General features: G+C 41.3%; 1 protein-coding gene across 1 annotated transcript in view; it reads right to left on the minus strand.

Annotated features, from left to right (window-relative positions):
• Positions 1–26581, minus strand: part of DNAH9 (dynein axonemal heavy chain 9) — a 975671-nt gene that overhangs the window by 540915 nt on the left and 408175 nt on the right. Inside the window, exons 39-41 of the mRNA XM_069200368.1 lie at positions 21184–21349; positions 10441–10543; positions 8526–8765 (exon numbers count right to left, since the gene is read on the minus strand). Of these exons, the coding sequence (XP_069056469.1) occupies positions 8526–8765; positions 10441–10543; positions 21184–21349 (509 nt within the window). The remainder of the gene's footprint in view (positions 1–8525; positions 8766–10440; positions 10544–21183; positions 21350–26581) is intronic.

Genomic DNA, 26581 nt, shown 5'->3' on the forward strand with positions numbered 1-26581 from the left:
ATAACTGTAAAAATGTGCAGTAAAATAAATAATTGGACCCCATTTCCTAAATATTTTTTGTTAGGTAAATGCTCCAAACCACTCAGACAGGGGTCCCACAGACTAACTATACTCAGTCAGCACAATATTAGCTTAGTAAAAAATCTGTTTTTAGTTCTCAACTACAGGTCCAGCTGAAATAACTAGATTATCAATGGTGAGTCTAATTTGACACTTGATATATTTATAAATTCCAATAGTAACTTTTTTTTTTTTACCTCTCCACATTTTTCATATTAGGAATATCTGCTCCACGGACACCCTGAAAATATTCCATGCTTCTAATCCAGCGAGGTTCACTGTAGGTACAGAAAAGTGGGGTTTCTGCTCGTTTTTTTTAGCATAACCACTAAGGGCCTGATTTAGATCTTGGTGGATGGGGTTACACTGTCACAAATGTGATGGACATCCCGTCCACCATATTACGATTCCATTACATCCTATGGAAATTGTAATACGGCGGATGGAATAACCATCATATTTGTGACAGAGTAACCCATCCACCAAGATATAATGGGTTCATTGTATTCACATTTCTCTTAGGTGCATGTCCCATAAATCTTACATGGGTTCTTCTTTCCAAGGCTCACCTTTGCTCCATGTTTGCAAAATGTTTTCATGTCAATAAATGTTTCAGCCATACATACATTTTAGAATTTTCAAAAGGTGGATTATCCTGTTAGGTAATGGTTTGAATTGGCCTTTTTATATATCCCTCTTGAGAACTCATTGTCCCGAAAGAACTCCATGCAGCCAGTCAGAGCCACCGGCGCAACTCCATTTTTGGGCTGGTTCAAGTCCTGTGAGTATATTGGCACTCAGCTTAAGACCCAGAATCCATGTCCCAAAAGCACTTCCCACTACAGACTGATTGGACTTCCCCTGCCTCCCATGGATATCCAGCTTATTTTCAGCGCCGGCCCTTTCCGGTTATTCTGCTCTTGAGACTTGTCACTAGGGACACTCCACCTTTACAAACAGTATTACCCTTCATAATTTTCTCGCTAAAGCTTGTTGTATCCCCCTATTTTTATTGGAATAGGTACGCCATGAACTTTAAGAACACAGACCCTATATGATTGTTGAGAACTTGCTGAACAGGCTGTGCTGGTCTTGTCTTTGTTTATAAACAGTTGATCACAATTTATCACTTAAGTGTATCACTCTCAAGAGAGCACGGAGCATGTTTGTTTTGCATCAATATTCACTGCGCTGCTATGTGTCTTGAAAATGTTTTTCATAAGCTCCTTTAAATAAATTATATTTGCCATTTGATTCTTTGCATCAAAATGATTGTTACTAGGAACCAGTGAATTTGTTGTTATAGTTAATTACTCATGATCTTCAGTGATCCCTATGTCTCCCTTAATGAAATACGATTACATTTTATGTATCTGCAGATATAACCAAGCTTTTCCAAATTTATCTTAAAAATTCTTTCTTCTTTGGATGCTGTGGTTATTTAGAATGGTGTTCATCTAATATAAATAATTAATAATGGTGCATTGCATATCCCACTAATTTTACCACATGTAATTGCACAAACTGAAATGAGGAGTTTGGTCTGCTCCTCCATATTATCCAACAGCTAAGAGTCTAGGATATGTGAGTTGTGTAAAAGTTTCATATGGTCAGTAAGGACAAGCATCCAGTAGATAAAGTTATGTTCTTCAGATACTATCTTCTTGGACAATCATGAATGCATTTTCACAAACAAATATTTCCACATCAACAGTTGTCTTTTATTTTACCATAATATAGAATTCTATGTCGAAATCCATGTGTGGAAATCCATGAAGCAATTACAAGTAGCCCAATGAGGTGATTAATTTAACTAGATGTGTTCAGACTTCACTGTCCAAACTTTTATGAGCTGCTAATTGTAACCATTCAATCAGGAAGAGAGTTTCCATTTATTTCCATGAAGACTGTTTGATTGGAGTATATTCCAAGTATACCTTGGCCATGCCAAGGAATACAAGGCCATGCAAATTGACTAGAACTAGAAATATGATAAAAGTAAGCTTTTTCTCCAAAACTGCTAGGAATATTTTGAAGAAGCATTTAATGACTATTAGCTCAGCTGTGAAAATACAAGAAGGGGCAAACCATTGTTTAGGCCTAATTATTCACTGCTCTGGGCACTAACAGCAGTAAATGTCCTTAGCAGAGAGTACTGACTAGTTAATGATCTCTCTCTATATTGTGATTCCCCACCATTACAACTGTTCTTGTCTCCTGTATGTACCTGATAGGTGAAAACCTCCCTCCAGGTCATTACGGATACTGCCTCAGTCTTGGACTTTTGTGTGACATGTGCCTAATATGTTCTGGGTGCTGAAGTCTTAACTTACTTTTGATGCACTAATTAGGCTAAAACACATGAAATCAATGATTTGCAGGTGGAAAGTTCAGGACTGGAGACAGTGTCCATAGTGAACTGTAGTGAGCTCATTCAGGTTCTTACTGAACTTAGAACGCAAGTAAACAACAGTATCTAAAGCCAGCATTTTAAACATTGTAAAGAATGTGATCAGCTTTCTTAATCTTAGAATTCCATGAACTGTGCTGATTATTGTTATTTATTAACATTTTTATGGTATTGTCTTAATCATAAGGCCTGTGGAGCTCTACATATGAAACATAAATTAAGACCTGTTGGACCTGGCCCTTTTACAGGGTCATTCCCCAGATTTTTTGCCTCCCTATTTTTCTGACCTTTGTTGGCTGACATTTTGACTCTGAGCACTTTTTCACTGCTAACCAGTGCTAAAGTGCATGTGCTCTCCCTTACAAAATTGGTATGACTGGATTATACCTAATTGGCATATTTAATTTACTTATAAGTCCCTTGTAAAGTGGTATCCCCATGCCCAGGGCCTGTAAATTAAATGCTACTAGTGGGCCTGCAGCGCTGCTTGCGCCACCCACTGAAGTAGCCTGTCAAACCTATCTAAGGCCTGCTAGCGCAGAGCCTGTGTGTGCAGTTTTCTGCCACAGGGACCTGGCATCTAAATTTACTTGCCAGGCCCAGAACTACATGTACATCACCCCTAAGGTACGCCCTAGCTAGCCTTTGGGCAGGGTGCCATGTATGTAGAAGGAAGGACATGTGCCATGCTGCGTGGCCTGTCCTGGTAGTGACAAACAGCCTAACTTGGTGTCTCACTGCTGTGAGTGCTGCCTCCTCGTAGGATTGCATTGGAAATGCCCTGCCTTATGTGTAAGGGGTATTGTCTGATTTATGAGGGGTAACATAGGCATGTTTGGTATGGTTGTGATAGTGGTGAGAAATGCTGCTTGCTGGTGTAGGTGTATTTTTTTTTACTATCACAGAAATGCCACTTCTAGAAAGTGCTCATTTATCTGTGCTTATGACTTTGGTGTTTGGCAGCTTGCCTCCAATCCACGTCAAGGCAGACTGACAGTTAGGGCTTTGTGCATACTTCTCAGACAGCCTGGACACAGGGAGGGTGGAGGAGTCACAGAGGTGCATCTACATATTGTAAAGCCTTCCTGGGCTGAGAGAAGGGAGAGGCGGGGCACACCTGCATTTGTAAAGACTGTGCCCTGGCCTCACACAATAGGGTCGTTAACCCCCCACTGATGTTTGGAGCCTGTGCTGAAAGGAGAGAGGGGGCACTCTCAGAACCATTTGTAACTGGCTGGAACCTCCCCTCCCAGCCATTGTAAGACACACTGTAAGCCCAGTATAAGTGCAGGGGAATTTTCCCCACAATTTGAACATTTTTGGAACTTGAAACTGGACACAGAACGCTGATGAATGGACTCACCAGGATACCACCTTGGACTGCTGCTGCTGTGCTGACCTGTGACCTTCCTGGTCACTAGGAGGAACTGCCACCATCTGCACCCCTTGTGCTAGCCTGTAGCTGGGCCCACCAGCCTGTGCTCCTTTTTGTCTGGCTTGCTCCCAGGGGCAGGGTGCTGTGGCCCCTGCCCCCTGCAATCAATCTCTACAACTTTGACAGAAGCGCTTTCCAAAAGGCGCTCTTTTTATTGCGGAGGAAAAATCACTGCTGCAGCCCAGGCTGCAGGTTTGGCCTTAGCGCTGTGAAAAGCACTTTATTTGGAGCCCTAAAATCACTGCCGCAGCCGGGCTTTTTAATTCTCTTTAGCGCGAGGTCCGCGCTCATCACAGTGCCCCCGGGGCATGTAAACAAGGGAACCGGAGCAAGCGTGCTCCTCTCGGCGCCCCCGAGGCAAGTCCCACTTCTGGGAGCACCCCAGGGGCGCCAGCCGCCTCCAGTTTCTTTAAGAAGCCTCCCGGCGGCCCGGGAGCAGCTTCTTACACTCGTGCACCACATCGGGTGCGGGCGAGTGTCTCCTCGGGCCCCCGGAGGGCTCCGAGCTTCCCACCACATTGAGGCAGGACTCGGGGAAGGCGCAGGGAGCGCCCCCCCTTCCCTGGTCTCTGCACTAGGAGCGGGACGCTCCTTTTCTTGGCAGTTTTTGGTTGTCCCCGGACAGGGACGGGAGACCTCAACGGAGGCCCCCATAATTGCTTGTTGTGTCGCGCCCGGCCCCCACCCCGCGGACAGGGTGTGAGGAGGCCGAGGCAGGCCCCCACCAAGAACGTAGGCCCCCAGAGGGGCCCGTTCACCATGAGGCGAGGGTGCCGACCGCCCCTCTACCCTAAAAGCACTGCGTGGCCCCCGTTTTGCGCACAGGAGCGCCGGGGGCCCACTAAGCTCATCTTCTAGGCACTAGGAGTGCCTCTGCTATGGAAAACAGGTACTTTTTAGGGAATCTGGGCTCTAGGAGCCTAGTATGGACTTTGGGATGTTTTAGATTTCCTACCTGTTTCCTGCCCCTACATATATGTGCTAACGTTACTTTTTTGGGCATGTCTAGCTGATATGTATTTATATGACTTGTGAGATATTCTCTAATGCTCCTTTTATGGGTATTTAGGGGTTATTCATGACATGTGCATGTAACTCTTATTGTAATTCCTGACTACTGCTTATGTTGTAGAATCCTGAGTACTTACGTGTTCTAATGTGACAACTGCATATTCTTGCCGAGTATTAGTAACTTGTGTAACATTCTGACAACTGCTAAGGTAGCAGGGTATTACTTACGTGTAATGTTGGTCTAATGTTGGTCTACCAAGAAGTCCCCATTTGTGTTTTCCATGCAACCTTTGCTTTGACTTAAGATGGCATAAATTGACAAAGGTTCCACCATACGCTTAAACACTCTTAACAGAGGTGAACCTAAAAAACAAATACCTGAGTGGACAGTGTCACTTAACATGATCAAGTGCTTTGGCCTAACTGACCATTGAGAGGGTCACAGCATATGAGGACACCCTCCAATTCCCACTGATGGCTTTCTTCATATTAATCATGGCTGGTCTTTCTTTCAAACATACAGAATGGGTGCAATGAACCACAACATGGAGCAAAATGCGACTGGCACATTTGAAGAGTGCATGTTCACTACCAAGTGTGTTTCTTGATGCTATTAACTGACAACAGATTTTTCAACTCAATGTTACTGATTTTATCGACCTCGGAGGAATAAATCGCTGAGTGCACAGACCAGAATTAGAATCTGGGACATTGGAATCAAATATACTTTACATATATTAGTTGCTAATACAATTGGTATATTATGTATCAAAGCTGAGGAGTGAAAATGTTTTATCTAAGTATGGGTTCATAAGCTTCTTATAATCTATCTACTGTATTTGGCCAGAGAAAATTATTTTGCTTGCAAAAAAAAGTTCTGAAAAATCTCAGTTGAGTTACTGAAATATCATGAGCACAAATTCTTCAGCTTAAATCTAGATCACTCATGTAATTTTCAATGTGAGAGAGTTTTAGGTGAACAGACGTAGTTTAATTTTTATGAATGAAACCCCCCTCTTCAATAGATATATGTTTTTAAATGATCTACAACAACGATTTTCTTCATTTTATTACTTTTTACCTTTTGGTATCCCCTAATTAAGTTTTTTTCATAATCCTTTCTTAACACTAAGGCCCATATGTATACGCTGTTTGCACCAGATTTGCGTAATTTTTATTTTTACGCAAATTAGTCGCAAACTTAACTCCATATTTATACTTTGGCGCTAGACTCGTCCAGCGCCAAAGTTATTGAGTTTAAAACCTACCTTGCACTAATGACATGCAACATAGGTGTTCCTGTGCAAAACATGACTCTAAGGCATGTGCGCCTTATTTATCCTCTCGTGTAATTTTGACACATAGGAGGAGGAGGGCCTTAAAAAAATGGCGCCCAGACGGATTTGCATCATTTTGTAACGCCTGCCCCCAGGGACACCCCCTGCCACCCTCGTCCCCCCTTGGAGGACACCCATGGATGGGGGGACCCATCTACGGTAAGTAGAGGTAAGTAATTTTTCTTCTTTTTTTTTAGGTGGCATAGGGGGGCCTACCTTGGGCCCCCCTACGTGCCACTGTGCCCAATGGCCATGCCCAGGGGACAAGGGGGGCATGACTCCTGTCTTTGCTAAGACATGAGTCATTTCCATGGGGGCTGTGCGTCAAAAAATTAGGTTAGAGTCATTTTTTTTTTTTTACTCTAACCTGACTTGCACCATTCTTTGACGCACAACCCCCAGTCTTCCCTACACCTCCGCTGCCAGGTTAAAGTCATTTATTTTGACACTAACCAGGCCGCAGCGCCGGCTACCATCATTCCTTAAATATGACGCCCGGCTGGCGCATTGGAATGGCGGTAGCCAGCGTTACCCTTTTTGACGCAAACCTGCCCTGGTGCAGGTTTGCGTCAAAAAGTATAAATGTGGGCCTCTAATTGTTTAGCCATCATGTCTCTTTTGTGCATTTATTTTAAAATAAGAGATCATAATGTAATCAATACACCGCTGTTCATGTCAATAATAAAACATAATAATGACAGATATTTGTAACATAAGCATGCATTTTTATAACAAAGAAAATGAAATCTTTCTACCACTGAATATGGTCTTAGGGCCTGATTACGTGACGGATATCCCTCCAGCTGTATTACACATTCCATTACATCCTATGGAACTTGTAAAGTGGCGGGCGGGCTATCCCTCACATTTGAACGTGACGGAGTATCCCATCGACCAAGGTCATAATCAGGCCCTTAATCTTTTCCAGATTGGAAATCACTATATTATTACAACTTTATTAAGCCCATTGAGCACGTTCTGGACACTACTATGAATTCTGATGCTACTGAAAGTCAAATTTATCCCTTCAAACTAAACAGTCTGTATGCAATGCATGAAAATTTCAAAATATTGCCAACCTAAATGCATTTACACCTATATGTTGATGTTGTTCATTTCACTGCAGTGTACACAGTTTTTTAAATCAAATTTACATCCAAAATATCATGACAGGTGCAACAGTCAAAATGTAGGTATTCAGAATCACATAGCATAAAGCATTGTACATCAGATAGTAAAAGAGATCTAAGAAAAGCTAGAACAAATGTGCCCTGTTTTGAAACGTGCTGTTTAGAAAAAGAAAAATCATGTCAGTCAGTAACTGGACATAATTGTTTTCTTTGAAAGATGAACTTTAAAGCCACACAATCAAAACATGTCTCAGATTGCTACGAACGTATTTACAGGATAAAGGCAGTGGAAAATAATTTGGTTATTATTGACTGAATATGCTTTTTGTTCACCATGTCTGTATTGTATATGTCAGTCTCTAGAGACTTAACCAGGGCAGATCTCATCATGATATTATTCTGAGATATTACCTTGCAATTGTTGAAAATGCAAGGGTGAGCTACTTAGTGGAAGTTAGTGGAATGTTGAATACCGGCAATTTCTAATTGTGCTTTGACTCTTGGGTAAATCCTCCTCATTATTAAATGTATACCTATCATGTGTGTTCACAAATAGTTATAGATTGCTAAATGACAGACACACAGGGTAGATAGAGAGTTAAGTCAATCAATCCAGCACTTTTCTTTATTTAAATAATGAAACAATCAATCTAGAACTAAATGGTATAATAGATCCTCTTTGCAAAGACTGTGGAGTATCTTGACTCCCTAACCAACTGAGTGATGCCTAAGTCAGCGTTCCTGTGTCTTGAACATACTTGCTTCCTTAGATATCTTTAACCTTTCCAATCGAAGGTCTTTTCTCTCTTGTTCAACTGATATTAGCTACCCTGAAAAGGACAGCTGTGGAATACGATAGCCCAAATATGGAACTAAGCAACTAATATTAATGGCTCAAGGTAGCTCAGTATAAGGATATGGCAGTACATATGCATGGTTAAGTAAACACACCTGGGCCAGTAAATTCACACAAAGGACAAATGAAGACTGGAATCAGTTGTGTATGTGCATCTTTCTAAACTGAAAATATTCGGATCTACATCCCAGCACAAACAGGCATACATTTTTTTTAGCAAAAATATTCCCCTTTATTAACGTGCATTAACAAACTAGGCAAATAAGTAAGAGTGAGAACATGGTACCTGAAAAATATTGGAGAAATCTCGCAGATTGAATATATAATGAAATTTGATTGCTGTTGGCAGGAACTGAGATGCAACCTTTTGGTGTAAGGCCAGTGCTAAGTTTATTAGTTGCTGTGTTGACTTCTGCAGGGGCAATGAAAAGTTTCCAGTCTTCAGGTGCTGGCTTAATATGGTGTTGTAGATGGTGGACAACGCATCCATGCCAGGAAAGGATAAAGCAAAGACACTAAAATGGCGCTGGATAAGAAAGAGAATAAATTGTTAATTTGTATCTTGTGTTTTACCTCGGTGTTATTTTCTTCCACATTTAAAGGTTTGGTATGCATTAGCGTTAGATATTTAGGGTGGTGGGATTTTATAATAATTAGGAAGCTGGGGGTTTATGTAGCCATTGCCACTAACACTAGTTCATTTATGTATTTACACCTAGTTGAAGTAAATAGGCCTCTCTTCTTTTACATACATGCATGTTTTATGATGCCCAAATCATGGACTTTTGTTTCCCTAGTATAATTCAGCATTATGCCTCTCCTTCTATCTCTACCATTATCAAGGTGCTACTATGTGACAGTGTAGGAATGAGGCACCTCTATATGATCAATAATTCAATTTTGGAGTCATTTTCAACACAATCAGTTTGGTATATACATTATGGATGGCATTGTGGCATGCGCTGGAGGAGATGGTTTAATACATGTTAAGGCAGACTTATTTGTAAAGCCACAGGACAATTGAAAATAAATCTAGTCAGTGACATATCTTGCTGGCATTGGACAGTGATAGGCTTGAGAATATTTGGGCACGTGGTGAATGGGAGGGATTTGAGAAGCAAAAGAGTTAATGAGAATTCCACAGGAGACGACGTTGTACATATTGAGCAGTGAGGCTACAAACTGGATTCAGTTAATATGTGGGTAATACAGAATTGAGATATTGGGAGACTAAGGGTATTTGAACAACGAGAGGACGAAGAGTCTGTGATATCTCAGAGACATTAAGTATATTGAGGAGACAGAAGCAGCAAAGGGCTGGTGTGAAGGATTGAGAATACAGAGCCGAAATAGGGGAAGTAGGGGAGAGATGGCTTATAGAAGTAAATAGGGGTCTGGCTTCTGAACAAAATAATTTCAGTCTGAAAGTGCTGGTATTTGTGAAGAGCCCGGTCCTTCCATTGCAGTTGGAAACATAGTATCATTTACCTAAGAAGAAGGGATTTGAATACAGACCAAGCATTTTAAAATTAGTTCATAAATGATTCCATTAGTTATTCACACTTTGGACACCTTGGGCTAGTGCAAACAAAATGCCTCCTAAAATGTAGTCCTGCACTGCAATGTGGGAGCACGGAGTGCATCACTGATGCAAGATAATGCACTGTAGTTGGGTTGTTACAGAGCTGTAAAATCAAAACGTTTCCCTAGCGCCTGTCATCAGTGAACACCATGCCTACTAGGAGAAATCATAGTTTATCAATTAGTGGAATTGCAGGTGAACTTTATCTGGGATTGCGTACTCTCCTAAGCGCCATGTGGCATACTCTGGTTACTTTGATACACCATGTATAGCGTTGATAGGTTGAGAAATACATTATAGACTACTGACCTACTGATGGGTATAAAAAAGGTGAGAAACTGGCAAAGTGTTCCTCAAACCCCGCTGAAGGTAGCCAGCGTCATTTGGCCAAAAGAAAGCAAATTGACCAAAGTCCTCCGAGATGTTGTTTGGCCTGACACCATGATTAATTGGAAAGACATTTATGCACACATACATTCTACAAACCTGAACGTATAGAGTGTGATGCTAAGACACCAGATTGATTTAAAAGATAAACATTTAAGCAAAAGTGCACAAGGTTCCCAACAAGAACATTAAAGTATTAGCACTGCTAATCTGAAAAATCAAGCAGGTTTACCTGAAGTCGCGGGTTGATGGTAAAACTGCCGGCTGTGGGATTCATGCAGGAGACGTATTGCGCGTTCATTATCTCCTTCAGGGACAACTTGTTTCTGTCATACCTTTCAGAACAAGAAAAACGTGATAAGCTAAGGAGACCAGCGATCAATCAGCCACATCATGTTCTGTTGATGCCTGAAACGGTACAGTTTCATTTTCAACCTAACAGGTTAATTGCAGGGATCTCTTGATTTGAGAATATCATTTCATGGGTTGACCTAGTACAAAAGGACACATTAATCATAGGGACTACTGAAAAACATTAAGCCAAGAGTAAGGAAATGCAGCAAAAAAAACACTCATAATGGATTCTGTAAAATAAAAAATATATTTATAAATTTTCAAAATCTATATTACTACCCTAAATCAACTGCTATGAGAACGTCATGCAGCTCAGAACTCTGGAAGCTAAAGATTATATTCTGTCGAGCTGACTCGTGTTCTTGTAATCTGTGAGGAGTGTTCACAACCACCAGAGACCAAGATTACCTATTTCATTAGTTTTCTTAAGAACAAACACTGCTTTCAGGCACTACCAACAGTAGACTACCATCAGCATCCACTGATCCTCCCCGACTACCAGTCCAACGCCTATCATGCCTTTTTCTATAAAATACTGGAAAGAAAGCTGTCAGTAATGTGGAAAGTGATCTAAGACAAAGGCTTCACTATGAGACTAACTGGATTTCCTATGCGGCAATTCTGCACCTGGATCTGCCTATCCCACGGGGATGAGAAAGCCGGGGATATCGAGTTAGTGTGCAATTCTGCGATCTTTCCCTGCGAAACAGACATTGCAAATCGTATATTAAAAAGCACAGTATTCTTAACAAAAGATAACTAAAGATGTATGGTTATACAAAGAGGAAATTATTACACGACTCTGCTGACTTCACTGTTGTAGTGTAGCTAAATTCCCTCCTTTAAATTAAGAACTGGAATGTAGAAAACATCAAAAGCCTAAAAAACTCAAAAACACAACTGAGAATTTTAGTCCTTTAGTACCGACTTTAGACATTATGGGACACTTACTCATTATTCCTATATTCCCGCGCCATCATCCATGTCTAGACGACTGAGCCACGCGTAAAGTTCAACCACCTGCTTACTGAGTTTATGCTCATATACAGAAACAACCAACGGCAACATGAGCAGAACTGAGTCTGATGACGCAGAAAAAGAGGGTCCAACATATATTCATATATCATGTAACCAAAATCGTATAATGTAGTGTGATTTTAGTGAAGAAAATAATGTACGTGGGAAATTGTGCCCTCGGAGTAGTTCGTCAATATTATAAACGTGCTTTATTAATCATGAAGAATTGAAAAATGTAGTAATCCGTCATAATTGCAAATGTGTGCCATGATTTCTTGTTGAAACTGTTTTATGCTTAGCTTAAATTTAGTAGAGGCTTTGGCCTAGTTGCCTGGTCTCAAATTCTAACTGCGTGGCTTTTCCTTGAACTAATGTAACATATATTCTTGTTTAAAGTTGTATTTTTCCAGTAGACGTGACTAATACACTTATCTCCAAGGTTTCGTACTAGGCAAGTTTCATCCCTTTGAAGCAAGGTCAGTCTCTGCAGGTGCGGACAATGAGGGTACAGATACCTAAATTAATTGGCAAGCCATGTTGCAACTTGTGTTCCAAGGCTCCAAGGACAATGTATGCATAAATGAGTACTAGTAGAAAGACATTTTTCATTGGTCGATTTGAAGCCACCCTATGAACCCTCCAATGGAAGACCCTGCAGAATTTGGAATGTTTCTTACTTAAACCCAATGGACAAAGAGAAGTCAGCCATTTTCCTTGATGCCATCTTTGAAGCCAAATACCAGACGCCATCTTAGATGACATCTTGATGCCCTTTTCTCTATTCCAGAGAAAGAGACTGTGAGAATTCTCACCCTAGAGACTTTAACTTTAATTTGCCCCGTCTTACCCATGCAGTAACTTTGCCCCATTCTCCTTGCTGTTGCAAAGAAACTTGCCCTTAACTTTGCCCCTTTAAAACTCTGCCCCATGCTGATCGAACCGGTACCTGAGGGACGAAGACTTTCTTGAATGCTGATTGTAATTGGTAATTATGAAAGGATAATTGTATTATGCATTGTGTTTTTCCTTTTAGGTACCAACTGCTATTTTGATAGGGCCCGAGGTAGAAGTTTTCCAAATTTGTGTTGACTAAATTCGTTTTGCATGAAGCCCCACATGCCAATGCTAATTAGAGGTTAGTCGAGGTATGAACTTGATGCACCATGTTGAATTGAAATCTTGTTATGCTGACCAATGTACGAGATTAGTCAAATACAGTTACTCATATTAGTGATTTGCATCGCCATAACTGAATGTATCATAATTCAGATTTTGCGTAGATTGCGTTTCTTCCGCTGTTATGGACAGCTAGTAATGTTCGTATACATATATCATTTGGTTTTGAGACTTATATACATTGTGCTCGCTTTGTTAATATAGGGAAATAAATTCACTAACTTTTAATAAACTGGTGAGGTTATTCATGACTGAAAGGTCATGGTGCGTCGAAATACCAACTGTTATTGATTTCTAATGTGCTATTTCGATCTATTAATTGAGTATTGGCTATCGCGTGCAATAGCTATTGATTATTGATTTAAGTGACCCGACTATTCAAGGATGAGGAGAGCCCAACTCGGCTAAAAGGTTCACCGACCTCCAACGTGTCCAGGTACAGGTAATTTATAAGGGCTGGACATGTTATCAAGTCTCAGCAATGAACTGTGATGGCATTTACCCCCTGCTTATCGACTGTGCCAAATCCCTAACATTCCACATAATCACCAACCCCACCATTCCTCTTCAAACAACTCCTAAAGTGCAAATTCCAGATGATAGTCCCCTGCTAAAATCCTCTTCTGTCCTGCATGCCTCACTTCCCTTTACCCCAGGCCTCTTTATTCCTTTCCCTCTCCTCGGATTATTCAGTACTATTTTTCTTTGTAGCTATTTGTGTGCTTTAAAAAAAAAAACATACGCACATTCATGTATACGTGCACACATACATACTCAGTCATCATTCGAAACCACAGGATTCTCATGGTATAAATATCCAACAGGCTAATAGAAAATATCTCTTTTGTGACAATGGAAACATGCATATTACTTATTACTATTTCATGTCCCTTTACACAAGCATCTGTGGCACATACAGGTATTAGTGTCAGAACACTTCATGACCACAATTATCATAGTCAGAGCAAAAGTACACTATGTGCCATGTAATATCTGTAGCCCGTCCAAATAAATATCCAGCCCTTCAAACTTAGAAGGAATGAACCCCAAAGTAGAAGCCATTATTTTCAGCAAAACTATATAATAATAATATCCTAAAAAGATAGAGAGGACAGCTTTATTACATGAATTCTCAGGGGAAGTGTCCAACTCATTCACATCATCGCTATGTCTTGAATAGCCTCGGACCTCATCCTCTTCAGGTTCAGTAAACATCTGTTTGCTTTCAATGCATTTAACATACCAATCTCTCTGGTCAAACTAGTACCAATCTTTTTTTCCCTTTTGTTAAAACAACTCAACATTTCCTATTATGTCTTTTCAAAGGTAGTACTATGGATGCCGTTGTTAGCATGAAAGAGTTTCTTCTGTGCCATGAGGATAATTAAAAGCTTCCTACTTTGAAGCAGTGGTGCCATAGGCATCAGCTTCATGTCACACTGTCCCCAGCACTAGATGATTCAGCGAGTTATACGCCAATTCATCAACTAGTTTACACGGCATTCTACAACTTTAAAAAACAGATGGTGCCACATCATTGTGTCCATATTGTGATAGCCAAGTTGCAGTGGCAGAGAAGGCCAAGTCCTACTTCTTTTGTAGCATCACTGCCACAATATCAGGCAAAAGGCAACAATGTGAGGTCCACAGTATGAGGGCACCAGAATCAGAAGTAAAAACAGAATTGGTCACTTCACCTTCTCTTACCCTAGTTTATGCCAAAAGCTATGCCCAAATGACTTCAGAACTCGTTCAAATTGTCCTGAGGTTCTTTTCAGGAGGTTCTCTTTTTATTTTTTCTTGTAACATCTAAGAGTGAAGCACTTCAACTCACTCCTTGATCTAGACAGTTCTGTTTTAGGTTTTCCAGCAAGGTTACTATCAGAGGACTCCAAAGGAAATCATAAGCATGTGAATACAGTGAATGAGCCCTTTCTGGACACTTAGAGACTTTGATTCCAAAAGAGAATTCTAGCTCTGACCATCAACTTTCTTCCATAAAATAGCAAGCCTTCCAGGTCAGATCAAGCCAATCATTGCAGTTCCAGCAGCTGTAAAGATGAACTTCTAAGCAGCCCATACAATAGGCTTCGAAGTCCATCCTGACATACTGTTATTGCACAGAGCTGCTCCTGTCAAAAAATGGCTTTCTTGTGCATACTGGGATTCTACAATAAAAAAAAAATCAAACAAACTGTACACTTGTGTGATCATTGACCTCACTGAGCACTGCTCAACGGACCGTCCAGAAGTCATGACACCTCTGGCAAGTCAGTGATACTGAGGGTGGGCCAGAAGCAGCAGAAATATATTTGCATTGTGTTGTTGCGTCCAACTGACATTTCACCACAGCAGTTCATTCCTCTGAGACACAAGTGGCACCGAGAGGCATTGCATAGTAATTGTTTGCAGGTCTCAGCTTACTGATGGGTTATTTCAAAAGTAACAAACCTACATAGTGAATCATATAATTTAGACACCTCATACATTAGACTAGCCATGCAGTGAAATCGTACACATCTCCCTGATCCGTGGCTAATAACTTAGTGAAGCAGAGGAAAGGTTCTCAATAAATGAGAAAGAAATTGATATTGAATAGAGTATTAGAGGCTATATCTTCATAGCTACTGTATGCTGCCTGGTTAGGGAGAACGTGTCCAGAAGGCTGTTGTCTCGGTCTTTTATGCAGGTGGTTTCAGGTTAGCTTCATGCAGTAGCCACTGCAGGAGATCTATAGTCCCAAAGTTGGTAAAAAAGGCAAACTACAAGTAGGTAGCCATCTAGTTCACCACCAGCAAGTAGAAGCAAGATTGTAGTGACAGGGATATTGCCCCTATTCCAGTAAGTGAGGAGCATTAAAATCCCACATGGCAGGGGCAGCAAAACTCCTTGCACCAGCTCTGCACGTACAGTTGTTATTTTACCTTATACTGAAGCTCTCCATCCAGTGATGATGTGTATTTTCAAGACAGGAAAACTTATTTGAAAAATTCTTACACGTAAATTGGAATTTTTTAAATGTATGTTCAGAGCTGTATACTCATGTGTGTGTAACAGCCCTCTGTGAAAAGAATACCACTCCACCAGGGGACTGATGGAGACTGCCGTAGCTGGGGACCTGCCTGAAGCTAGGTGATACGAAGAAATCAAAACTGTAGCTCAATAATGTTGATCATCTCTAGCTTAACCTTGAAATGTGTTCCCTTTGACTTCCACTCCAGTCTGTTAAACACCTTTTTGTCATGTGGCTTCTGCAGGAGCCATCTCAGACACTCTGGTGCTAGGATGTTGAAAGGTAGGAAGAGCTACCAACCCATTACCTGTGCAAGGAAGACTGTGAGCCCTGAGCACATCATAGGCCGGCACGATGATTAGTGAGAGTAATACTCGCCAATCAGTTATGAGATGACCTGCTGGTAACAAGTCTGATTCCCAGGAAGGCCGACTCACCTGTCTATCTTCCTGAGGTTAGTAAATTGGGGTCTAATAAATTTGGTATTATTAATATCTTTTATATCCAACACTTGGAAACCTCAAAAGTGTTGTATGAAAAAATTATTATCAATATTATCATTATAGAGCATCTGCGTTGCTATCTGTAGCAGGTTCACCCTACAGAAGACATAAGGTGCAGCACTGTTTGGGATTTTCCCAGTACAAGTAGGTTGCTCTCTTCACCACACCCAATTGGCGTGAGCAGCGTCATACACCTCCCCTCCCCACTCAAACACACCGGCACATTTTTGTGATTTGTAGAGTGTCCAGAGGCAATGCAGTTTTCAGAAAGCGCTTTGCACATGATCTCATAGAATCGGTCCCAAGTCACCCCTTGTGCACCTCCCTTTTCATGAGAAACGCACAAACACCAATCAAAAGGCGAGCAGCACTCCTGACACGGTGTGCTCGTTTTCCCGCCATTCCACAGTATTGGAGTTCTTTGTTTTTCACTGTTACTGCTGATCGCCGGTGCTGTTGTGCGTCAGATTATTATTATTATTTTTTGCAGCTACAAGTTACAGGAGATATTGTTCAACGCATTCTGCTCAGAGGAACTGCAAATACACAAATGATGATTAACCAAAAAGCAATGACATTGGAAGCAAACGTTTTAGGCCCCACATTTCCTGTGCCTTCATTTCACATCACCCGTGCTCACCGTGGGCCACCTCCCTTGTCCTCTGTACGAGTGCAACAGCTCTGTGCGAGACTTTTCCCATCCCTATTCTTAGCCGTCCCTCCCACGTGTAGCGGGTGTGCCAAGCACATTTCACGCTCCGCTGGAGCGACGTGCCCCGCTTACTGATTCTCAAAATTGCAGGAAGAGAGACCCTCCCTTCTGACCATAAGAACTCACCTGCAGCACAGCAGGAATGGCTCACCCCACCTTGATTACAGCTAGCCAGCCATCAACATCAGCCATTTTGAATGACATATAATGAGACCTCTGGGTGGATATGCGTTTCTGCTCTGTGCCTTTCAGGCCACGCGGTCTCAGAGATGGTAGATTTATCAGAAACAACACTCAAAACTGATCAAGTGGATGAAAAAAACGGGTCACGGGAAGGGCTAGACACCACAACAAACACAAATAAAATGTTAATATACAATGTAAAAAAATCACCTTAAAAGCTGTCCACAAAAAACTAAAAAGTTATTTTTTTTTAATTCAAAGTTCTCCAGATGTTATTTTATGAATGTATAAAGTAGTAACCCATATTTAAAAAATAAAGTAAAAAATAAAACACGGGTAGAACAAATCAAACTCAAACAAGAAAATTGCCAACATAGCTCTCTAACCAGCTCCATTCCGAGAGCCTCAGTTGCCACCCTTGTGAATGCCGAAACACAGCAAATGATAAAGAGAGTAAAGTAAAAGAGGGGAAGACAGCTAGTCAGTGGGATTCGGAGGGCGTGAATCTTAAATTTCCCAGCTAACAAGCACTGGACTGGAGGGTGGAGGGGTTAGATGACCAAGGTTTGGCGTGGGTTGTTTCCAAGAGGAACAGAGTCAGTACTCTTTTGCATTAGGTGGGCCTCTGCCTAGAGTGGAACATTAAATGAAACATGATTCAGGGTGGGGGTGGGGAGTCAGGATAGTGTTTAGGGCAGGGTGGGGTAGGTTTTAGGGTTCAGGGTGAGGGGGTCAGGTAGTTTTTAAGACAGGGCAGGATAGGTTTTAGAGTTCACGGCAGGGGCTTGGGGTAGTTTTTAGGACAGTGCAGTGTAGGTTTTAGGGTACAGGGTGGGGAAGGAGGTTAGGGTAGTTTTTAGGACAGGGTAGGGTTACTTTTAGGGCTTGGGGGTGGAAGGGCTCAGGGTGGAAGGGGTAGTTTGAAGGGCTTGGGTGGGGTGGAGTATGGTATCAGGTGTAAGGAGGCAAGGCGGGGGAGAATCTACCAAGCATGTTCCTTTACAAAACATGCTTTTACAGCGTTGTAAAGGCTTGTGTTGGAAAAGATGTGGTCATTGTTGAGACCGTGTTGTAAAGGCATGCATGATACATCCATGGCATGTATGTGCTGTGGGATAAAAGGAACAACTTTCTCAAAAAGTTGAGAATGTTTAAGCAGAGACAGTATGCAGCCTTGATCTAGGTGTTGATCCAGAAAGAACCCAAAAGATTTCACTTTCTTCATTGGAACAGGGGGTGAACTCATGCTGGGAGCCCACAAGGTTCATGACGGCTTTTTGCCAGAAGCTCAGTTTCACATTCAATTTGAAGAAGTTACTGCTGATTGACATTGAAAACCATCTTAATTCTATTATGGAGTAGGCAGTCTGTTCAGCTGGATAATGAGCAGTTTATCATTAACATTCAACAACGTCCTGTAGCCAATAACCTCATAACCTGAGAGAGGTGGTGCGCATGTACACATACGGTGAACATGATAGGCAACAAGGAAGTGCATTGATAAAGCCTGTGTTGTACCATTATACTCTTGGATGGAAAGGCAGTAGGTAAATGTATTAAATATATCTCTCTAAAAATGATTGGAACCAATTTAATTAGGTGCCTTTGTTACACTGATGTTGGCTCTTTTTCGCACCAATAAAGGGGGATCCATTGTATTGTAAGCAGTGAAGAGGAACAGCAAGACTCCGCCATGTCATTAGAAATATGCTAAATAAGACTTTGACAGGAAGTTTGCACATTTCTAACATCCTATGTATTTTATGAGAGAATTGAATAGCTAAGGCATCCCTATAAGTTTGGGGACCCAGCATTCTGCTGGATAGACAACTGGGTTTCATAACGTTATTTAAGATGGCGAAGAGTTGTGTGAGAGAGGTAAAAGCCTCACGCATGGCAGTGAACATTTAAAAGACATTTAAAAGAGGAGGGTGGTCTGGCAAGCAGGAGAATAAAATGGGACGTGTGGCCTCACTCTGCCCCTGCTTACATTAGCTTTCAACAGCCGCCTATCGCTGGCAGTTTTATCCTCAACTGGTGCCGCATTGGAGCCCCGGTATGCACCTGCGATGAAAGTAGCAGTTGAAAACCCTTCCATTCACTGATATGACTAAGCTCAACCAGTGATTAGAGGGCACTAACACCCAACATCTTGTTTTGGTCTTGGAGCAAAAGACACCCAGCAGAGACTGATGAAAGATCGATTGTAGGTGAGAACTTTGGGTTGAGACCAATGAGTGAGGTGCTGCACAGGAGCGCCGTATATTGCCTCGTATCATGGATAGCCCCCACCCGAGCAGCCAAACCAGAATAGGGATAGGAGATTGCAGACAACCACCATTCAACCAAGGCCCTGATCCAGAAAGTGCCTGACAAGGCAGCAGAGTGTGAGAGCCTAGGGACAGAAGGACACACTGTGAGTACAGATCTCAAATTGGAACCAAGGACATGGTGCCACAGGGCCCTATACTGAAAACGACAAAAGAGACGAACAGCCGCTGGGCCACCAAAAGTGGCTGGTATCTTGGATTGATCTGAATAGCCTCAATGTACAGTCAAAGACTGTGCAGGATAGCTGGATGCCATAGGTATCGAGACCCCTAGATCAGCCGTTGATAAGGGGCACCACAGTGGTTGATACTACGTGACTAAGAAACACCATGGTGAGGGGGTAGCAGACAAAGGACACACTGAGATGGTCACTGGGCCCAGAGGTAATGCATAGAGACTGAGGGATTGGGCATCATAAGGGATAGAGCTAAGAAAGGAAGAGTTGTGGGATCCCGGGGACCCCGGTGTGACCCCCTGATTACAGCACTGAAAGACCTGACCACCAGCAAGAGCACCATCCCCCTGCCTAAACCTCAATAGGTGTTTTAAGGTACGTTCACGAAAAACAACAGTGCTTGTCTGATACTGTGTGACTCTGGATCCCTGATGCTGGGAAGAAACTTCAACCTCACAGAGCACACAAACAAATAATGGATGTAATTCCCATTGTGAAAGAGTCACCTCCTGGTGAGTGCACTTAGGTGCTACAAGAAACAAAGCAACATGAGTAGCTGCAACAGGTCCAACCTTTACAACTTAGAGCAGGGACTTCATAGAATATTTGGCATAACCAGTGACCCCCAAATGGCATTTAGAACAGGGGTTGTAGAGTGGCCTCACATTGATAGCGAGAAAGCATACCCACAGGGAGTCACCCCGATCAAGTCATATTTAACTGTATTAGGCAAGCGGATGCAGTTCTGGTCTTGAAGGAAACACCCCCCACCATCAACCATGGCTACAAATAGAACCTGCAGAAAGACTTCTATTAAAGACACGCTATAAGTAAGGTCCCCAAAGCGGACAAAGCAAAGACTTCTCGGCTCCTGATGAAGCAGATGACATTGACAGCGGTGTGCCAGTGGGCTCTGGAGCAATTACACCTGAAGAATTCCTACAATAGTTTCTGTAAAAAATCAAAGGAAAGGTTGGTACCATAAACACTGTAAAACGCATCTCACCTTCCTCCATAGAAATTAAGCATGTGAAGTGGGAAGCTATAAGAGAGGAAGAAACGGTGAGAGCCATGGTTCCAACATTGAGCTGTAAGCGATGGTACGTATATCTTATGCTAAATAAAACAGAGTTAAACGTAAAAAAGGAGCAACTATTTTATGTGTTTCCCCCACTACTGCTGGGTTTTCATAGCTGCTACACTTGTTAGATATTGAGCTAAATGGTTTACGGCTTATAGTACATAAATGCTTTGAAGATGGAAGATCCACTAACTGTTTCATCTGTGCAGCTAGAGAGAAGACATTGTGTATGTCTTTGCATATACATTTATGGTAGATGTGTATTAATCTCTGAATTTTTAAATATTCACACAATGGCAACAGAAATGAGCCTCAAAGATGGGTATGTTTAATTTATCATATTTGTTTATAATATCAACTCAGATCATCTGTGTGCACCTAATATTGGTAGTGCACGATGAATAGTTGCATTTATTAATACATCACTTACCAATGGCCATAGTCCATGTGCTGCCTGATAAGAGTGTGAGGCTGTACTGTCCCATATGTATCCACTTCTGGCATGTTCATATCATCAATGAAGTAAATTAGCTTCTTTGTGCCAGGAGGGCCATAATTTCTACCAGACTTCTTCTCCAATGGCTTCTCAAGTATAGCTGTTTTATAAACAGAATATAAGATGTAACAGTCAGAGTAACATTCCTAATCCTTCTATCATCTTCTGATTGCAAGACTGTAAACTTATGTAGAGTTCAGGAAACCAAATTGAGCTATTGAAGTTATATTTTATGACAAAAAAGACTGCGTTCAAGACAGAAAAAAGTCAAATGTACCGTTATCAGTTTAGTAAAAACAACATTTGCACTCCCATTTCTTGAAATAATTTATCATTCAAATTTCTAATACAAGCTTACAGAATTGAAAATCACTATATAGCAATACTATATATATGTATATCCAGGCAGACCTTGCTCCAGAAACAGGCCCACCACCCACAGATGGTGAGTTAAACTACAGGTCAAGTAGCAGATTGGTTGGAAATCTCACAAAAACCCAGAGATACCAATGTAGGACCACTATATACCTGTTACGTATTTTTAATAATATAGGTTTATTTTGGGAAAGTTAGCTTGAATTTTTAGAATTGATTGGAATCTAGATTGTGCAGCTTTTGTTCACCTTTCATGTATACTTTTTGGATAAAACAATGGACAGTGGTGAGGGGCAGGGAATTTATGTAGTACTCTGGTTGCAGAATTTACTACATTAGCAGTTCCTTACATTTGTCCTCTGTGGACACTCACTGGATTACTACTGGAAGTCGCATACTACCACCTAAGCAATTGCTTTGAATTGCTCTTCAAAATTTTAAAAATCATACAAAAATACAGACACAAATACACAGACTATACAATATTTTATTTAAGTCACAAACAAAAATGAAACAAATCAACATTTCAACTTTAGTGGAAAAGCTGGGGACTCACAAAATTTCACATTGTTTTTAAAAGATGAAGCAATATGCTATAGCTGCAGATTCCTTACCTTTGAATAGATATCCAAACAATAACATCTTCAGAGGTGGGTTTGCAAACCAATTTCAAACAAGAAAGTCCTGCAGGACTGAATGGGCAAAGTGCCCGTCTCTACGAACCTGACTGTCCACGCAGTAGAGTTTGGTAAACGGATGCAGAGATGCCCATGTTGCCATCTGACAGATGTCCAGGAATGGAACTCTGTATGCTAACACAATTTTTGCAGCGTTAGCTCAGGTAGAATGAGCGCACAAACCCTCTGGGACTTGCTTTTTGACCAGTGTGTACCAGATACTAATGCAGAGTAGGACCCATCTGGAGATGGTCTGCTTCTGTACTGCCTGACCTTTCTTCGCACCCACATACTCAACAAAGAGTTGGTCATCCACCCGGAACTTTTTTGTAAAATCAAGGTAGAATGCCAATGCTCTTTTTGGGCCAAGACGGTGAAGCCTCTCTTCCTTGGGAGCATGTGAGGGTGTGTAAAAAGTAGGTAAGGTGGTGGATTGGCCTACATGGAAAGGCATGACCACTTTTGGCAGAAAATCACACATTGTCAGGATAGATGGAAAGGAAGGGCAGCTTAGATGACAATGCCTTGAGCCCTCTCACTGCCACAAAGAAGGCTGTTTTCAATGTGAGAAGCCTGAGAGCGCAGTTGTGGCAAGGGACTCAAATGGAGCATACATCAAAAAAGTCAGAACCAAATTCGGATCCCATTGGGGGAGAATGAATGGGGATGAAGCAAAGAGATGTGTAAGACCTTTGAGGAACCTATGTACAATCTGAGACTAAACAATGAAGGTTGATCAGGCAACCGCAAAAAAGCAGAGAAAGCAGACAAATATCAAAGAGTGCCCAAAGCAGAGTCTTGCTTGGCAAGGGAAAGAATGAACAATAGGACCTCAGAGATAGGGGCAGAAAGCAGTTCAAACAGACTTGTCTGTGCACCATGCCACACATTTCTTCAAAGGACAGGTGTATACTGTTTTGGTGGAGGGACACCTCGCTGCAAAGATTATGTTAAAGACTTAAGGAGTAAGGTCAAAAGCTGTCAAGTGTTGCTGCTCAAAATCTACACAAGAAGGTAGACATGTTTAAGTGAAGGAACCTTCCCTGCTGCTGTGACAGACGTTCCTCCCAAAGAGGCAGTCTGATCAAAGGATTGATGGACGTGCTCAACAGCTCAGGTTACCAGACTGTTATAAATGGGATCTCTAGTTGGCAGTGGTTTGACCCTGTCCAAGTGAGGACCCTCACTCTAGTCAGGGTTAGAGAGTCACACAGCTAAGACAACCCCTGCTCTCCCCTTGGTAGCTTGGCACAAGCAGCCAGGCTTATCTCAGAGGCAATGTGTAAAGTATTTCAACACGCACACAGTAACACAGTGAAAACATCACAAAAGTACTCCACACCACAAAAGTGGCCAATATTTATCTGAGTAAAACAAGACCAAATCAACAAAATTCCAACATACTCAAGTAAAGATACAAAATTACAAAGATTGAATCTTAGTAAAGCACTTAGAAACACAATAGCTCCAACTAGGGGTATCAAGGCATCTTGACTGAGACGTTCCCAACAGTCTGACATCATTCATGAGGGAGTGTGCGCCAGTCAAGGAGTCGTGCACGTGCCCTCGGTACAGTACACCTCGGAAAACGATTAAAAAAAATAAAAAAGTTGCATGGAGTCAGGCAGGTGAGGCAGCGCTGGTGAGGCATTGGTTCCTTACTGCTAATGGGGAGGTGAGGCGTTGGTTTCTTACTGCTAGGCAGGGGAGGTGAGGCGTGAGTTCCTTTTCATTGTAGGGAAGGTGATGCTGTATCGGTGTGCAAGGCATTGGTTCCTTAGGACAAGGCAGGCTCGATGAATCCAGCAAATATTGGTCAGTTGCCATAGGGTCCCAATAAACACACATTGCCCAAGTAAATACCAGACCCAGGGAAAATGTAAATGCTAGCACAGGTGTTTTAATAACAATTATTAATGAGTGTTTATGTATTTTGAATAATAAGTTTAGAAAATATAATAACGTAGAAAAATAATGCAAGCATTTGAAAATGTGATCACGAAAAATGGCCACCAATGTTAACGAAGTGTACTAATCAATGATTAAATAATATGAAATGTTGAATGTATGTTAGACTAATGCCGTATTAAGGGTTATAAAGTAAGCATTAGCTTTATTAATTGTAGGCCTTAACTTAGTGAGTGTCTTGGCCTACTTGCCAGGCCTCATGTAAAAGCTGTATTTCTTAGCGTTTAATAAAATAGCTGACCAGAGAAAATTAAACTGTGAATTTCTAGTATATTGTTTGAATGTGCTTATAACGGAAGCTTCTCGTGTAAGCTGACTGTTAGGAGATGATGTTCTTGCTAATGCAACGTTTTATGTGTAATGTGTGTGAGACTGACTTTCCCAGGACAATAACAATGAAGATATTGACTAGAGTAGAAGCTGCAACAATATTCTTACGTGACAAGCCGGATAATGAGGACATCGCAAGACGTACTAATGAAAGATATGTGAACGGAGTAATATTAGAATTCATGGATTTGGGATATTAGTTTTATTGGACAGAGTTTGAACATACGATTAACTGACCAATAGGGATTTGGGGGTAGGTTAGGTAACCTTGACTTAACGACACTGCACAGAGAGAAGGCGTTCATTCTGAGACAGACAGTGATTACTTGCCCATTTTTCCTGACCAAGAGGTAACTATTTTCTTATGCGTCCTGACAAGAGACGTGCTTAACTTTAATGCTTAAAAATACTTTTCCTTTTTAAATTCTGATGCTGAAACCTGATGCCTTGCTGATCGACTGATGTCCTGAGCATGAAGACTGATTCTGCTTTGCTGATCCACACTGAGGATAGGTATATCCTAAACTGTGATTATTATTCATGTTTGTTTTTTCTTTCTAGGTACCAACTGCGCTGTTTTGTCAATGGCTCTATGATAGTTAGATGATTTTCCAAATTTGTGTTACTAAATTGTTTTGCATGAAGTCCAACATGCTGATGCTAATATAATGTTAGTTAAGGATTCTCACTAATAACTTATGATAACAGGGACTAATGTTTGACAAATTTATTTGCTGAACTTCATGTATGTTATCACATTGACGCAGCTGACTTTGCTATTGATTTGCACCATAACTTTAGAATGTGTTGTTGTTCAAACTTTGATTAGATTACGTTTCTTTCGCCACTTTGGACAACCAGTGTTGTTTCTGTGTGTGTTTCATCTGATTTTGAGATTAATCTAAATGACTTTAGCATTGTTAATATAGGGAAATAAACATTATAAACTTTTACTAAAGGTGAAAGGTCATGGTGCGTGACTATTACTGACGCCATTGCTTATTGATTTTATTGATTACTAATGATTATTGATTATTATGTATTGATTATTGATTATGTACTGGAGCTATGGTAAGAACCTCTTAATTGCGAGTCAAAAGGTTCATCGACCTATTTGCGTACCCTTGTAAGTTTACGCTAACAGAAGTTACACATGCAAAATTGGCAAATATTTTTTTTTAAACTTGAATTATGCACCTTTGCACAGTTTTTTGGATGACAAAGCTGCTAGTGATACCAGCGAACCACATTTCACCCAAAATGTCTAATTTCAGGACATTTTCATTTAACTAAGGAATTTTGAGTACTTCTAGTGAATACTGTGCTCCATACCGCAACACCATTTTGGGAGCTGCAAGCTCTAGTGGTCGGAGCCTTCTTGTGCTTAGTACCTGTGAGGTCAGTGTGATTAGTCAATGTTCTAAATGTAATTTTGTATTTCAGAGCAGGCTAGGCTCAGCTCTCCCAGCAGTGCTTACATTCCTCATATTAATGCCCTCTTTACATGTATTTGGGTTTTACCGGATAGCAACCTTCCTCCAAGGAAATGTCAATACTAACCCAATTAGTATTTACCTGGGGCAAAATGCTGATAGTTTTCCAAATTTTAGTTGTTAGAGGGAGGAATAGCCAAAGAAATTGATGTTTTCAACCTAAAGTCATCTTGTTTTCCCCTCAGTCTCGGGATTTTTGCCTGACAGAAATGTACCTGCTCTACATGGGAGTACTGTTTTTAAGTAACAATGCAAAGGTGCGGGGTTTGAAGCATACTTAGAAGTCAGGCCGTGTCCTCTATTAAAGACCAAGAGCCCGATTACGATCTTGGCGGTTGGGATACTCCATCACAAAGTGACAGATATCCCGTCCACTGTATTACAAGTACATTATATCCTAAGGAACTTATAATACGACAGGTCGGATATCCATCACGTTTGTGACGGAGTATTCCATCCCCCAAGATCGTAATCAGGCCCTAAGTTGAT

The sequence above is a fragment of the Pleurodeles waltl genome, chromosome 7 (genome assembly GCF_031143425.1).
Source record: "Pleurodeles waltl isolate 20211129_DDA chromosome 7, aPleWal1.hap1.20221129, whole genome shotgun sequence".
NCBI lineage: Eukaryota > Metazoa > Chordata > Amphibia > Caudata > Salamandridae > Pleurodeles > Pleurodeles waltl.